We start from the raw sequence: 17,887 nt of genomic DNA on the forward strand, positions 1-17,887 counted from the left end.
CATCTGAACTCAGAAAACAAGTACTCCCAACCTCCATTAATTAGAAACACAAGTTAGCTGTAGCCCAACCAAATGTTTCCTGTCCCCTCTTTCCCAACTCCAAAACTATATACTAAAATCCAGAGCAAGAGTCACTACCATACTGTTTTTTGAACGGTGTGTACATGGACTCCATGTTCCTCGCAGAACCCTCATTTGTGTCACTGCCAGTTCGCAGGCTCATAGAGGGGGATATGTTCGCCTTCCTTAAATATCTGATTTTGATAAAATGACCCTTGGAAGCACAAATGGCCCCAACATTAATAGTTTTTTTGCCATATGATTATTGATCATTATGGATGTTTTCATTGTATTTTACTTTGCCCTATTAATGTTTTATTATATGCAAACTGTTTGGGGATCATTATGATTAAAAGAGATATATAAAAGCCTCAAATAAATAAATAAAGACCACGTAAAAGGCCTAAAAGCAAAGATGATTGAGACCGTATGTTCCGACTGCATTGTTTCAACCAAGGCATTGTGGGGAACATGGCATCCAGCCTGACCACCCGTTGCAGTCTTGTGCACAACTATGCTTTTTAGTTGGAGGTGCAGCCACTGCTACTTTTGCTAGAGAAAGTCCCCCATCCTTGAAGACTCAGTTTTTCTGCCCGCACTTCAGAAAATTGCCGGAAATGCCTTCCCTACAGATGAGGCTGAGTGAGAGCACATTGTTCATTCAGCCCTAGAAACTACATTTTAAAACATTTGTGTTTAGGCAAGCCTATCCAGACACACAGATGCTGATGTGTTTTAACGTCTTTTCAGTTTCCTAAATGTTTTTAATTCCTAGTTTTTAACTGTTTTTATTTATAATTGTAATGTTTTCTGTTTTCCACTTAGAGGTGTGCTTTTTTACAATTACAATTTACCAAATACAAAATTTTGTGAAATTTATTATTTTATTTATTTATTAATTAAACTTATATACTGCCCGACTAGCAATAGCTCTCTGGGCGGTGAACATCAAAAAATACAATAAAATTACACAATCTAATAGAACAAAGTATATAAAAACTGTACAATCTAAAATCAGATACAACAGTTTAAAATTAAGTCGACTTAAATTAAAATGCCTCAGAGAAGAGGAAGGTTTTAACTTGGCGCCGAAAAGATGATAATGTCGGCGCCAAGCGCACCTCCTCGGGGAGACTATTCCATAGTTCGGGGGCCACCACTGAGAAGGCCCTAGATCTTGTCACCACTCTCCGGGCCTCCCTATGGGTCGGGACCCGGAGGAGGGCCTTTGTAGTAGACCGTAGTGTACGGGCCGGTGCATATCGGGAGAGGCGTTGTTGGAAGCAGACTTATAGTTGCAAAGCTTTAGGGCTGACAGGTGGTGTTGCCAGGTCCGATATAGGACATGTTTCCTCTTTTTCCAATTCCTGTGCACAAGGGAGAATTTCAGCAGGTGTGATAAATAATAAACCAGATACAGTTAAAGATACAGGAGCTCATAAGAACATAAGAACATAAGAAGAGTCTGCTGGATCAGGCCAGTGGCCCATCTAGTCCAGCATCCTGTTCTCACAGTGGCCAACCAGGTGCCTGGGGGAAGCCCGCAAGCAGGACCCGAGTGCAAGAACACTCTCCCCTCCTGAGGCTTCTGGCAACTGGTTTTCAGAAGCATGCTGCCTCTGACTAGGGTGGCACAGCACAGCCATCACGGCTAGTAGCCATTGATAGCCCTGTCCTCCATGAATTTGTCTAATCTTCTTTTAAAGCCGTCCAAGCTGGTGGCCATTACTGCATCTTGTGGGAGCAAATTCCATAGTTTAACTATGCGCTGAGTAAAGAAGTACTTCCTTTTGTCTGTCCTGAATCTTCCAGCATTCAGCTTCTTTGAATGTCCACGAGTTCTAGTATTATGAGAGAGGGAGAAGAACTTTTCTCTATCCACTTTCTCAATGCCATGCATAATTTTATACACTTCTATCATGTCTCCTCTGACCCGCCTTTTCTCTAAACTAAAAAGCCCCAAATGCTGCAACCTTTCCTCGTAAGGGAGTCGCTCCATCCCCTTGATCATTCTGGTTGCCCTCTTCTGAACCTTTTCCAACTCTATAATATCCTTTTTGAGATGAGGCGACCAGAACTGTACACAGTATTCCAAATGCGGCCGCACCATAGATTTATACAACGGCATTATGATATCAGCTGTTTTATTTTCAATACCTTTCCTAATTATCGCTAGCATGGAATTTGCCTTTTTCACAGCTGCCGCACACTGGGTCGACATTTTCATCGTGCTGTCCACTACAACCCTGAGGTCTCTCTCCTGGTCGGTCACTGCCAGTTCAGACCCCATGAGCGTATATGTGAAATTAAGATTTTTTGCTCCAATATGCATAATTTTACACTTGTTTATATTGCATTTCCCATTTTTCCGCCCATTCACTCAGTTTGGAGAGATCTTTTTGGAGCTCTTCGCAATCCCTTTTTGTTTTAACAACCCTGAACAATTTAGTGTCGTCAGCAAACTTGGCCACTTCACTGCTCACTCCTAATTCTAGGTCATTAATGAACAAGTTGAAAAGTACAGGTCCCAATACCGATCCTTGAGGGACTCCACTTTCTACAGCCCTCCATTGGGAGAACTGTCCGTTTATTCCTACTCTCTGCTTTCTGCTTCTTAACCAATTCCTTATCCACAAGAGGACCTCTCCTCTTATTCCATGACTGCTAAGCTTCCTCAGAAGTCTTTGGTGAGGTACCTTGTCAAAAGCTTTTTGAAAGTCTAAGTACACTATGTCCACTGGATCACCTCTATCTATATGCTTGTTGACACTCTCAAAGAATTCTAATAGGTTACTGAGACAGGACTTTCCCTTGCAGAAGCCATGCTGGCTCTGCTTCAGCAAGGCTTGTTCTTTTATGTGCTTAGTTAATCTAGCTTTAATCATACTTTCTACCAGTTTTCCAGGGACAGAAGTTAAGCTAACTGGCCTGTAATTTCCGGGATCCCCTCTGGATCCCTTTTTGAATATTGGCGTTACATTTGCCACTTTCCAGTCCTCAGGCACGGAGGAGGACCCGAGGGACAAGTTACATATTTTAGTTAGCAGATCAGCAATTTCACATTTGAGTTCTTTGAGAACTCTCGGGTGGATGCCATCCGGGCCCGGTGATTTGTCAGTTTTTATATTGTCCATTAAGCCTAGAACTTCCTCTCTCGTTACCACTATTCGTCTCAGTTCCTCAGAATCCCTTCCTGCAAATGTTAGTTCAGGTTCAGGGATCTGCCCTATATCTTCCACTGTGAAGACGGATGCAAAGAATTCATTTAGCTTCTCTGCAATCTCCTTATCGTTCTTTAGTACACCTTTGACTCCCTTATCATCCAAGGGTCCAATCACCTCCCTAGATGGTCTCTTGCTTTGAATGTATTTATAGAATTTTTTGTTGTTGGTTTTTATGTTCTTAGCAATGTGCTCCTCAAATTCTTTTTTAGCATCCCTTATTGTCTTCTTGCATTTCTTTTGCCAGAGTTTGTGTTCTTTTTTATTTTCTTCATTCATTCCTTTAATAGGAGTATCAAAATCTGTCAAATTCCAATAATTTTGAGGTACTGACTGAAGTAGCGAAACTATCATCGACATTTCATGGTGTAGTGATTGCTAAATGTCTGAGACAGAAGCAACAAATGTCCATATTGTGTTTTGCCAGCTTCCAAGGATATTTGAAATGTAGCAACATTTGATGGTCCCAGTGTATGGTCTGAAGGCACTAGGGATGGAAAGATCTGTCAGTTTAAGTTCTCTCAGTTTCTCATTTTTCTAATCTTAAATTCAGTTCTCCAATTTCTGCAGCAATTTGCGAATTTTGTTTCAAAAACTCCTCATGAAAATTCTTCAGTATTTTAGTGCGAATTTCTCCTAACCAACACATTTTTGTAGGCAGTTTTGACTAATGTGCACATTTTTGCAAGCCATTTCTTGTCATATAATGCATTTTTGCATGTTATTTTCACTCATATATTCATTTTATGCACATTTCCCCCTTATATTCATTTTTGTAAGCATTATTTGGTTGGAAAACTGCATCATAAGTTTTTAAAAGTGTGAATTTCTAAGGATGGCTGTGTTTCAGTTCTCATGTTGTTTTGGAAAGTGCAAAATTGATAGATTCAGTTTGAAATGTGAACTGAATCAAAATTCTCACCCATCCCTAGAAGACGCACACATCTACCACCCTATTGAAACTAAGTAGGTCTGGGTCTGGATGAGTGACCACCTGGGAACCACAAGTACTGTCGTGGGTTCCATGATGGAAGAAGGATAGTATATAAATGTAAGAAAATAAGTAGCAAATTTCCCCCTATATTATTCTTGGTTTCTTTCTCTGTTAAAGTTTTACCCTACTCTTTTCTCTTAGAGTTCAGAACAGCTTTCATATAATTCCCAGGTGGTCTTCTTCTCATTCTTCCGCTGCCAGGTTCTGTTATTGAGCCATATGAAGCTCAAGAAAACAGTCATAAAGTTGTTATGAGGAGAAGGAATTCACGTTTCCTTCAGAAAGTGCTATTGTTCTTGGGAATGCTGCTGTGTGAGATAATTTTGAGTTATTAAGAATGTGACACAAAGAGAGAGACGATGTTGGGAAAATTGTACTCCAACAGAAATGCTATTGTCCTCACGTGTCAAGTCATGAGCCAGCCATCTTGTGTTAAGCTGATCCTTGCTAATGGTCAAGGAAGAACAGCTGATGTTTCTTCAATGGAAATCAATGGCTGGGGATGTTTTCTTAGTGGAAAAAACTACCTGCAGGCTGGGATGTATGTATGTGCATATAAAGGATGGATAGTGTCTGTGTGTGCATTATACATACACACAGGAAGTTAATAATAATAATAATAATAAAATTTTATTTCTAAGCCGCCTATCTGGCCGAATTAACGGCCACTCTAGGCGGCGTACACAGAATAAAATACAACATATAAATACAAAACAATATCAACTCTACTTAATCCAAACCCACCCACATCATTACAGAGTCAAACTAAAGTTACTCAGAGGTCCCGTATACCCGCTGAAAGAGCCAAGTTTTCAATTCTCGGCGGAAGCCTGTCATGGAGGGGGCATGGCGAAGGTTATAAGGCAGAGAGTTCCAGAGGGTGGGGGCCACAACCAAAAATGCCCTCTCCCTGGTCCGCACCAGCCTAGCTGTTTTGACTGGCGGGACCGAGAGAAGGTCTTGTGAGGCTGATCTCGTCAGGCGGCCTATCTGATGATGCTGGAGGCGCTCCTTTAGATAAACTGGACCGAAACTGTGTAAGGCTTTAAAGGTTAACACCAACACCTTGAATTGGGCCCGGTAAACAACTGGTAACCAGTGCAGATCTTTTAGCACTGGGGTGATATGATCACGGTGGTGGCTGTTCTTAATCAAACGTGCCGCCGCATTCTGTACCAGCTGTAGTTTCCGGACCGTCTTCAAGGGTAGCCCAACATAGAGCGCATTACAGTAGTCTAAGCGAGAGGAGACCAAGGCATGTACCACCCGTGGGAGCAGATGAACAGGGAGGTAGGGTCGCAGCCTCTGTATTAGATGTAATTGATACCAAGCTGCCCGGCTCACTGCCAAAACCTGAGCCTCCATAGACAGCTGGGAATCAAGAACAACCCCGAGGCTGCGAACCTGGTCCTTCAGGGGCAATCTTACCCCATTTAGCACCAGGTCAAAATCACCCAACCCCCTCTTGTCTCCCACAAGCAGTACCTCGGGATTCAGCTTCAGCCTATTTCCTCCCATCCATTCACTTACGGACTCCAGGCACTTGGAAATGGTATCCACAGCCATCTCTGGTGAGGACTTAAATGAGAGATAGAGCTGAGTGTCATCCGCATATTGGTGGCACTGCAACCCAAATCTCCTGATGATGACCCCCAGCGGCTTTATATAGATGTTAAATAGCATGGGAGAGAGGATAGAACCCTGTGGCACACCACAATTGAGAGGCCAAGGGTCTGAAACCTCATCTCCCAGTGCCACCCACTGGTACCTGTCTGAGAGATAGGAATGGAACCACCGTAAGACAGTGCCCCCTATTCCCATTCCCCCCAGGCAATCCAGGAGGATACCGTGGTCAACGGTATTGAAAGCCGCTGAGAGATCCAGGAGGACGAGGAATGTATGTTCACCCCTATCCAACGCCCTCCTCAAATCATTCACCAAAGCGACCAAGGCTGTTTCAGTTCCATGTCCAGTCCTGAAGCCCGATTGGAACGGATCCAAATAATCTGCTTCATCCAAGTGTGTCTGTAACTGAGTGGCCACCACTCGCTCGATCACCTTGCCCAAAAATGGTAGATTAGAAACACTTGCAAATTAATAATAAACGCATATCCTGAAACAAGAGTTGAATTGTCATACTGTGTATGCCAAAGATACTATATTTAGCCTGACATTATAAAGGATTCTGCAGTGAGCATTAAGCCTGCAGTAAGATTCGACACAGATACCAAGAAGTATAAAAAGCTTATAGTGTAAATGGAAACCAAGTCAATGGCATCCCAAAGAGAACAATGGAATCACATTATGGCTGTAACAATTTGTCAGAGAGGCAATTTATGATCTCAAAAGATATTTGTGCATAATACCCCTTTGCTGTGTTCAGATTTTTGTCAAGATACTGTCCTGGCTCCCAACCAGAGAAGCAGACTCAGGACTCGGTGACTGGATTTTACATAAAGCTATATTCCAGAAGTCAGTATAAGAATGCTGCATCAGGCTTTTTAGGCATGATTCAGGATACAGAACATGAACAGACTAGGCATATTTCTGAAACAGGCATCTCTCTTGATACAAACTAGGGAAAATGGAAGTAACAGCAGACTGCATATCTCAGGATACACACTAAGTATGTGGAGGCAATGGTAGATTGTTGTCACAATACCTTAATCTCTTCCACCCATCCTAAAAATAGGAGGTGGGCGGGCACATTCTTGTCCAAGCATTCTCTAGTACTTTCTTGCTTTAGCTGCAAGGCGGGGGCTCCTTCCAGGAGCTAAGAGCATTTTTTGAAGCTGCCTTTTCTCTAATCTCAGTGACCTTGGCAAAAGCATAAACTCAGGGTCTGACAGACTGCTTTCGCTTTCTTCCTCTTTCTGGATGACTCCAGGTTGTTCATTAAGTGTATCTTTTCAACAACTAGGTCTGGGCTAGGTGCCAGTGAGGTAACCTTGTTAGTCATCACAGATGGGGAGATGGACTACATCAAGCTCACTAAACTCAGAGTTGCCTGAGGCTTCTGGAAATGTCTCACCAGACTCAGAGCTACCATAAATTTCTGGAAACATTTCTCCTGTGTTTTCCCCAACTACCTCTGTGACAACTGTAACCCACTCTTCATCCTCCCAATCTTGCCACAGGTTCTCATTGGGGCCCATGACAGATACTGAAATCAAGACCACATGTGCAGGCACATTATTAACTGTCTTGAAAATCTAGCAGTGATCAAGCTGACCACTTATGCATGATTTACAAAAATGTTCTGCTTAAACCAGCACTCACAATCTAAACTTAAGACAAACCTGTATTTTTCAGCATTTATCTGAATGGTAATATGATGGCAATCTATGGCTAGGATTCAAAGAGCTACTCTAAGTGCACTTAACAGCTTACACATATACACAAGAGAGTTTTGACTTTTTTATATTTTGAAAATACAACCACCTACTCCAAATCCGTATTTCCCCGGCTTCAGAAGCAGTTTGCCATGCAATGTGTGTGTGTATTTCAAGAAATACAAAAAGCCAACTTCTTTGGCTACATGGAACTAGCACAGTTTTTTCTTATACATTATGGAAACATTGGGAAGTCAGTGATATTTACCAGTAATTCAAATCATTTTAGGATGTCTGTGGTAAATGTCAGATAATTTTAGAGTGCGATCAAGAACCTTTGGTTTAATTCTCATTTCCATTTATTAGTAGTAAACAGCTACATTTACTAAGGTGGATTAGTAAATATCCAAAATGTGCCTTCTTGCACAATTATTTATTATAGTGAGCGGTGCACCTTAAGAACCACCAAAACCTTCACTCTCATTTGCAACTGATAGTTGGCCGTTTCCAGGATATTGCTAGAAAATGTCAAGAACCACAACGAAATTCATTGCTTTTTACATACTCACTGTGCTTTCTCTACTGCATATTTCCCCCACTCTGCTTCTGTACTACTATTTACACACTGGCAGAACACTTCCACAGAAAACACAGGGATAACTAAAGAACAAGCAAGGCATTGAGGGACATAATGCAGACTGGGATGCTTAACCAGCTAGAAGATGTGGTTTTGGAAAGGTGCCAGCCTGTGGCTTGAAACAGCATGCTTGGATGTCTTCTTTGGACCTGCTCTATGAATGAATAAGTGGCCTAGTCTAATGTTTCAATTGGCAGACCAGCATACCTATTTACAAGCACATCAACCCATTAGAAGGTTCTTCAGCTTTCCTTATCCCTCCTGACAGCTCTGTCTCTGGGAAAGAACTTTGGGGAGAAGAAAATATTGCTAGTCAGCCTTCCATATGAGTTCCCTCACCAATGCCGGTTCAACAATCCCTTCCTCTAAGCTAGTCTATTTTTTGGAGGAGCTACCAGTCTCTCCCCCACCCCTCCTCCAAATGGTCAGAGCCATTTAATCATGGGGGGGGGGACTTCTCTCTGTCCCTTTGATCCACACTATGCATAATTATACTGACCTCCACCATGTCCCCAATTTACTTGCCTTTTCTCTAAACTAAAAAGGCCCAAGTGTAACCTTTCCCCATATAGCAGAGTTGCACCAGCCCCTTGCTCATTTTTGCTGCCGTTTTCTGAGCCTTTGCCAGCTCTGCAATAGCCTGTTGGAGGTGCAGCAATGAGAATTGTACAGAGCATTGTGCATGTAGTCCCACCACAGATTTCTCATGCGAGCAGAGCCCCAACTTTGGATATGCATCTCACAGATCATAATAATCCCCTCTAATAGTGTACTGAATTTGGTCCTTACAGCATCTACCAATCTGGAAGCAAACCAAGAGCACCCAAAAATAAGGTGTTGGTTTCTACACAATTGGAAGGGATGTAACTCAGCAGAGCTTCCCCTTGGCATGCAGAAGGTCCCAGGTTCAATATCCAACATCTCCAGGTAGGACTGGGAAAGACCCATCTGAAATCCTGGAGACCCACTGCCAGGCAGCGTAGACAACACTGATCTATGTGGACCATTTGTCTGACTCTGTGTAAAGGCAGCTGCCTATGTTCCCCAGCAAATACACTGAAGCATATGTGTTCAAAAATGTTTCCCTTTTAATTTTCAAACTAAAGAAAGAGCTGTGATGGAGCTTCCAGGACTTATGGAACACTGAAGATATTTATCTGCTTGCGCCCCTAGCAGTCTAACCTGCACACATTGTGAGTTAAAAAACTTCCTCTCCACATGCCATGCAATCGGTTTAGGACAAAGAACGTGCAAGCATTCCATTGACCGAACAGGCTGGCATCGATTCCGTTCTGTATCTGCTAGTCGCTGCTTTTACCAATCCATGGGGGGTTTTTCGTTCGGAAAAAATACTGATATTAATATCAATATTTTTAAAGGAAATATCTACATTTCCTTGAAAAATGTTGATTGAAGGAAATATCGATAAAATACCATTCTTACAATTGATGTTTTAGAAGCGGATTTTTTTTAAAAAAAGTCTGTTTTCAAAAATAGCTACGTAAATTTGTTGTATTAAAATCTGATCCTCACTGATTGAGAATAAGTAAGTTAATGGGAAATTCGTTACCAAATCTGAATTTGGTGGAATTCTAACACAACCCTAGTTGGCAGCCAGTTCTGGAGCTGCTGCCTTCAGCGCTTTTTAGGGAAGGCTTCAACAGGGTGTGGAAAAGGTGATTTTTTTTCCTGGGCCGAGTCCTGCCCCCCCCCACACATGCAAGCCCAGAATATAATCACAAGGCTCTTGCTCCAGGATGAGTGCACAGGAGCACTCCTTTTAACGACTGGGAATACAGTGGGGCCTCTACTTGTTTTAATAAATGGAAGACCCAAGAATTTTAGATGCATTTGAATGGAAGCAACTCTTATAACCTCTTTGCACATAAGAAGAGTCTTGCTGAATCAGGCCAGGGGCCCATTTAGTTCAACATCCTGCTCTGACAATGGCCAATCAGACGCCTTTGGGAAGTGCTATAGAAAGTCTATGACTATGCCCATGAATACAGAAAACGTTATTTTTAATTGAAGATTGATTAAAATATTTTTTATTTTAAAACCAAAGGATACAACAATGTGAGAAAAAAGGTGGTGGGAATTCCAAAGCGAGCACATTCCTATCCCACTCCATATTGATGACAAGAGGGGTAGAATTGCATTTAGGTGCCTCCCTCCAGTTGGAGAGGGGTATCACTGGGGGGGGGTCCATTGCGATGCAGACACCAGCTGCAATCTTCCAATTGGGCATTATGGATGAGGGCACTGGCAGGTTTGAATCCAAACATCCATAGAGCCCCCAAGGGGCCTAATTCTCAGACTCCTCAGCTATGCCACCCTACTGCCTAGGACTGATCTGTGGAATATACCAATCCTATTAAATACACATTCAGGGAATGAAAGACAAAATTACATGATAATCTAATTTATATACTAATTATTAGAGATGTGAAGGCCTGGGGGGGGGAATGGAAAAATTCGAGAAAACGTTTTTCTCCTGTTCCCCCCCAAAGCCTTTTCCTCCCTCCAAAAGTGAAAAGGTTTGGACTGTGACATGTGAAGGGATATAGAATCTTGTTGCATCTGGGCAAACCTTCCATTTTTAAAAGTCCATGATAAATATGGTATGAATGTTTTATTTAGAGTATGTATTATTGTTTATTGGTATGTATTTAGATTTGAGTGGTTTGCATGGAGTGGAGATTTGTTTTTAGGATGTGAGACTAAATTTATGTGAGTGCTTGCAGAGTGTGATTTGAGGTGTGGGAAAATAGTAAGCTTGAGTGCATTGGTTTACAATGTTTATATGTTTGATTAATGTGCTGATCCTGTAAGGGTGTGCTTGAGTAAATTGAATGAGATATTCTACTGCCAACTGTAGGTGAAATTCTGTTTGCTATTGTAAAGGGGGCTGGCTGTTTTAATTGTTTCGCTTTGTTATATATTAAGAAATGAGTTTATATTCTTTTGTCCAATTTATCATGTTTTTTAAAAAGGTTGATTTTTAAAATTTTGATTTTTATTAATTTTTTATGGAAGCCCAAGGAATATTTTGTTCAGCCTACTGTGTTTGCTATGTATATTTTCCTGTATTTTTGTAGTTTATTTTTACATGCAACGTTTATACTGAATGCTAATACTAAAGAGGATGTTCTGTTCAGTTTCCAGTTGTTTTTATAGATTGTGTAGTTTTTGTTGTTGTATGTGCTGTTTAAGTTATGTTGTACACCACTTAGAGTTTCATTTAAATATATTTTGTTATTGTTGTTATATTACCACTTATGGCAACCCTATGAATCTTTTTTGGATATATTCATAGGGTTTTTATTGTAAGAGGTATTCAGAGGTGGTTTACTATTGCCTTCCTCTAAGCCTACGGCACCCGATATTCCCAGGCGGTCTCCTATCCAAGCACTAACCAGGCCTGACCCTGCTTAGCTTCCAAGATCAGATGAGATTATAAATTGTCTAAATAAATATGATGGCAAATATGAAGAATCAGAAGCAGAAACTGATAGTGACAGCTTAGAAAATGAGACTGATTAAACTTCATGAAGTATTCAGTGAGTCTTACTTTTCTCCCCTCTTTTTCTCAACTTTAATGGAAATGAGTGATTTATGACTGCTTGATACTGTGGAGAACTAGAGGAGACATAATAATTTCCAGAATTCTTTTTTTTTTACTGTAACATTGATGTTTTCTCCTGTTTTTATTATTTCTGCCTGCCCCCACAAACTGGCAAAGCAAAAGAGATGCTAGATTTCTTACAGTTCAGCAGCTTGTTCAGCAGCTCCATTTGTAACCAAAAAAATACATTAAAAAAAAATTAAATGTGTAATTTCTATCTGAATAAATTGTACTTTTAATGTACCAAACATGGTAATTGGATGGCAAACCAAGTTATACATGATACATTTATGTTCCTAAAAGTAACAAAGTAACTTTCAATCTGTTTGTTGTTGTTATGTGCCTTCAAGACGATTACAACGTATGGCAACCCTATGAATCAGCGATCTCCAATAGCATCTGTTATAAACCATCCTGTTCAGATCTTGTAAGTTCAGGTCTGTGGCTTCCTTTATGGAACCAATCCATCTCTTGTTTGGTCTTCCTCTTTTTCTACTCCCTTCTGTTTTTCCCAGCATTATTGTCTTTTCTACTGAATCATGTCTTCTCATTATGTGTCCAAAGTATGATAACCTCAGTTTCATCATTTTAGTTTCTAGTGATAGTTCTGGTTTAATTTGTTCTAACACCCAATTATTTGTCTTTTTTGCAGTCCATGGTATCCGCAAAGCTCTCCTCCAACACCACATTTCAAAAGAGTTGATTTTTTCTCTTATCCGTTTTTTTTATTGTCCAGCTTTCACATCCATACATACAGATCAGGAATACCATGGTCTGAATGATCCTGACTTTAGTGTTCAATCACCAAATGGTCAATATAGGAATCAAATTGATTATATAATTGGTAGCAAAAAAATTTCCTTCTGCCCCCCAGGAAAAACTTTTTTCCCATGGCTTCAAAATTTCCAGAAACTTCACATCTCTGCTAATTATAATGGCTCTTCATACAATTTGAGTTTGTAGTGATGAAGTCCAAGACTTTATTGAGCTAAGTTTTTTATAGGATCTATAAAACAGATTGTAACTGCAATGGCTACCTTACCTTGCAAGTAGAGTAACAATCAATCCAGGAGAACATGTAGAGAAGCATTTCTATGTTAGAAAAAGAGTTGCTTCTTTCTCTTCTCTCTCTTACAGGTTCTTGATGTACTACCGATGACTTAACAGGGTAGTAAAAACTATTGTGGGTTTGTCACTTTTGTGGACTCATCTGTAGGACTGAGCTACCTGTAATTCAGGGACTATAATGACAAATTGCTTTTCCTCAGTGATCATCTGGTCATAGAAGTCAGTTCTGACAGCCATCATCAGCTGTTTTGGAGGACTATGTGCTCACTAATCAGTTAATCAATGTTTTCAATTTGTGCTTTTTCATCTTTTTTTAAATAGTGCTTAAATGAAAGGCATTTTAGCACATTTTTTTAAAACAATCAGAAAAAATGATAAAAGGTGTGCTTAGAAGAATTGTCCCTTTCCTGTCCAAATGGCTAAGTCACACCATAGTGGGATATACAAAGTGTGGAAAGTCAGCTGCAATGCCATGTGTGGCTTCAGCAGAAGAGCAACAATTGGGTTAGCACCAGGAGCAGCCAGTCTGCAAACTCCCAAGATCCCAGTGCAGCACAAGGCACTTTACATGTACCTCTAGATGCTCGATGCAAGTCCTCCTTCCCACCCCATGCAGCACCCTTGTGTACACATAGGCCCAATTCAGAAGGTGATCTGCACTGTGAGCCGAAATTCATTTCTATATGCAGACCTCAAGCAGGACATGCAGGATCAAGAGGTATTCTGTATCAACTCAGGAAATCAAGCATTAATCTAAGAACAGCTTCCCCTTATACAGATGAAATGTATCTGACTGAAAAAGTTCTAATAATAAATTTCACTTGTTTCTTTTTATGTGACACAAGTATGTTTTCAATGCCTGTCAGTTTTCAACAGCCACAAGGGTCAGACAGATACTTTATCTTGCTTGTAGTTGCCAAAGTCTGTTTTCTATCATTTACAAGTTCTATGGTCTGTGCTTTTGCAGAGTGATGGCAGTGGTGAATTTCTTACAAATCTTTTCAATGTAATCTTTGGGGAAAACAATTATGTGAATTATGATTAGAGCTGATCAAACACATGCACTTAAAATGGTTGCTGTGACACAATGTAATTACCTCAAACCGCACGAGGAAAATTAGAACAAAAGATTCTAATTTCTTTATAATACAAAAATAAAATAGAAATCTGATAATTTGGAAATATAGGACCAAGTAGTAGAGTAAACAGTCTGTGTGAACATATACAATGGATATTAGTGCCATTCGTATAAATGTGGAAGTTCTTATGTGCAAGCATGCTTCAGTGGGGTTTGAACAGGAGAATTTTCTGACGGGCTGTATGTACACTTTGTTTTTGAAATAAATAAATTAGTTAAGAATGTTGACCACCTATATAGTTAGGTTATAGTTATTTGATTTTTTTACTCTCTACTACTTGATAATGTATTTTTTATCAGGGACTGTAGAATTGTTGAGACAAACTGACAGAAGCAAAGGACCACATTACAGATCTCAGTGTTATTCCCTACAGGTATTCTCGAAATAAGAACAGTGGCAGTTGGAATAGTGGCAATCAAAGGAGTGGCAAGTGAATACTTTCTCGCCATGAACAAGTCTGGAAAACTCTATGGAAAGGTACTGGCGTGTAATTTTCATTAGCAGCGTGCATTTAAGGGACAAGAACAAGCTTTGAAAAAAATATATTTATCAACTGCATTTTATGTAATGGCCCCAATATGTGAGAACACATAAAGAATGGTCATACACTGCTGCTTTTATGGATTAGAGGAAATAGCTGTTCAGCCCTGTTCTGCCTTGGAATACAAGCTCATCTGAAGTCAGCTGAGTGTACCTGCGTTGACTCCAGCCTCCCAGAAACCATATAAGAGAAAGCAAGAGGCAGCAGGCTGGTCAACATCTCCAGCTTAAAAGTGCCTTGCCTATGCCTAGATTCCTTTGTTTGATCTTTCCTTACTCTTGTCTGATCTGTCTGCCTATTCCTTGCATATTTGCTCTTGGCTTTCCCTATGATCCAGCTATGCTACCCACATTCTGGCTTGCTTCCTGATAAGGATTAATAATGGTCAATCTTGGAATGCATGGGAATACTTTTGAGGTAAGGCATGAAGTTGTGCTAGCATGATCCTCTTGTTGCATGTGGTCTTCTCCCTCCACCCAGGGGATCTGCATGTGATCCTCCTTATTCCACTCAATAGGCTTTTTTATACCAGTACAGAAATACCAAGTTACTAAAAGAAACAAGTTCCTAGTATGGGACACATTAGAGTTTATAAATGTAAAGATGAGAACTGAGATCTTGAATGCACTGAAATAAGTGGAAAATTTGCACTATTCTTGACCTGAATCAGGATTTCACCCAAATAATGCCTGAGCATTTTTGCATTAATGAAAATCATTCCCTTTTAAAATGATGCAAGAGATTAACAAAGGTAACAGCAAACAGATAAAATGGTTTAAACTGTATATTTCAAAGTCAGGTGGTTTTTGTTATATGATACTTAGACCTCTATTACCTGTTTTCATTCTTTTTTTTAACAGAAAGTATGCAATGAGGACTGCAACTTCATAGAACTGATTCAAGAAAACCATTATAACACATATGCTTCAGCAAACTGGACACACAAAGGGAAGGAGATGTATATTGCATTGAAACATAATGGTGCCCCCAAGAGAGGTCAAAAAACAAGTAAAGAAGACACATCTTCCCATTTCCTTCCATTCCCAGTATCCTAATCGTATACTATCTATGGAGAACCAGTTCCAGCAAACCACTTTAATGTTGAAAGGGGACTGTTTGAAAGTGCAAGGAAGAGAAGCTGGAATACTACTGAAAAAACTGAACAAGCTGGACTTGCGCATTTATGTTTATTTTTAAAAGACTGCCTTTAAAAAACGAAGATAAGGCTACATCAGATTTAGTAACTAAAAGTTGTAAAAAATTGTAAAGAGTTGTACAATCCTTATGTTAGTATAAGAGTAGCTTTGCAGATTGTTAAGTTAAATTTACCCTTATGCGTTAAGTCATGACTTGATTATCTGACGATATTTTATTTAAAATAAACCTATCTGCTTAATTAAACATGGCTGCTATAATAATAATAATAATAATAAAGCAGATGAAAATGTTATGTAAAATATGTTGGACTTGATGGCTGCTGGAATGAGTCTTCAGATGATCAAGTCAGTACTAAGCGTGGAGGCTGAGCAGTATTAAATACTTTCCAGGAAAAATGTATAAGTATTAAAATAATTTGAAATTGGATTACTGTGGTATTCAGACAATAAAGCTAGTATGGAAGGTGAAGGTTGCACCACTGCCATGTATTCGTATGTATTAGTAAGAATGCCTAATGCTGCTCTGAAAGATGTTACAAAAATAGTGTATATGAAATAATATTAATAAGGGAAATGTATTTCATCTCACTTTCCTCAAAATATCCTTTTATATAACGACGAAGTAAAAATTCAGACATCATATGGGTTTTTATGTAACATAACCTATCTTTTTATATAATTCCTGTTAGGGTATATGGCTTCTATTTTTTTCACCTATTCATGCTTTTTCTGTTGTTACAGCATTAAACTTTATTTTAAGTTATAGTTGAACTTTATTAAGTTATTTAAGTTTATGTTATTTATAAAAAAACTTATTAAGCTGCATCTGTTTCATATGCTTTTAATTCTAAAGGAATAACAAAACAGTCTGGCTGAGCCACCCTTCTCCTGCCTCTTTCTATCACCAGACATAAAGTCTAGTACACAACACTCTTGCCAATGTGCACTGGATGGCAGACAAAAATGACAGCCTGCAGCAGTTCTTACAATGGAAGTCTCAAATGGAACAACCCAAAAATCCAAAGCATCTAATGCCATATTCTCCTTCCAGTTAAATCTGATAGTATTCCCAGAGTCACAGCAGGCATTGCTAAGTTAGGGTTCTCATAAATACTAGGCCAGAATCTCAGCTGAGGAACTGGCCAAGACCATCTAGCTAACATCAATGAAATCACATCAACAGACTCTTCTTCAATGCAGCTGAAAGCCATATACAAGTGGAAACAAGCTTCCATGCACATATCTGCAAGCTGGAGAAGGAACTGCATGTGCAAATGGGGGCTCATTCCTTGCCCTGACCCAGCTGCTATGGTTGTGCTCATAGAGCCCTATTAAAAAATTGGCAGAGGAACTATTTGGAAAAAAACTCCACCTGCTAACTCCACCCTACCCCTTGGCCAATCAGCTGAATGATGCAATTGCTGCTTTTACAACTGGGCTCTGAGAACACAGCCCTGAAGTCATCCAAGGATGTGATTCAAATGGGGCATAGGGTTTTATCCACAGAGAGGTACAACTACAACAGTTCCAACTTCTTGCAACAATGTGATCCGACCACTCTTGGAATCCATTTAAATTGCTTCTTTCATAATATGGAGACTTACTCTTTTCAGGACATACAGAGAAAAGGGGGGAGGAGAAACTTGAAAAGCATTTCAAATCCAGATTGAGGAACGGATGAGAAATTCAATTCAGTTCACATTTCAAGCCAAAGATATCAAATTCACACTTTCCGAAACAATATGAGAATCGAAACACAGCCATCCTTCAAAATTCACACTTATTCAAATTTTGCAATGCAGTTCACCAACCAACATTTACAAAAATGCATATGTTAGGGGAAAGTGTGCATATGAATTTATGAGTGAATACAACATACAAAAATGCATTATATGATGAGTAATTGCTTGCAAAAACGTGTACATCAGTCAAAACTGCCTAGAAAAATGAGTTCATTAAGAGAAATTCAGCCTAAAATGCTGGAGAATTTTCATGAGGATTACAAAAAAAATGCAAATTGTTCCAGAAATGTGGAGAATGAATTTAAGATTGGGAAAAATTAGAAATGGAGAGAACCAAAACGGACAGATTTTCCATCCCTGTCTGGATTTGA

The 17,887-nt window shown here is 39.7% G+C and overlaps 1 protein-coding gene across 2 annotated transcripts in view; it reads left to right on the plus strand.

Annotated features, from left to right (window-relative positions):
- The window catches only part of FGF7 (fibroblast growth factor 7), a 64,900-nt gene extending 48,406 nt beyond the window's left edge, over positions 1 to 16,494 (plus strand). For both annotated transcript variants that reach the window (XM_061595079.1, XM_061595078.1), the window contains 2 exons: positions 14,450 to 14,553; positions 15,478 to 16,494. In XM_061595079.1, coding sequence (XP_061451063.1) covers positions 14,450 to 14,553; positions 15,478 to 15,672 — 299 coding nt within the window. In that variant the 3' untranslated portion in view covers positions 15,673 to 16,494. The remainder of the gene's footprint in view (positions 1 to 14,449; positions 14,554 to 15,477) is intronic.
- The last annotated feature ends 1,393 nt before the right edge of the window (positions 16,495 to 17,887 follow it).

Source organism: Rhineura floridana, chromosome 14 (genome assembly GCF_030035675.1).
Source record: "Rhineura floridana isolate rRhiFlo1 chromosome 14, rRhiFlo1.hap2, whole genome shotgun sequence".
Lineage (NCBI taxonomy): Eukaryota > Metazoa > Chordata > Lepidosauria > Squamata > Rhineuridae > Rhineura > Rhineura floridana.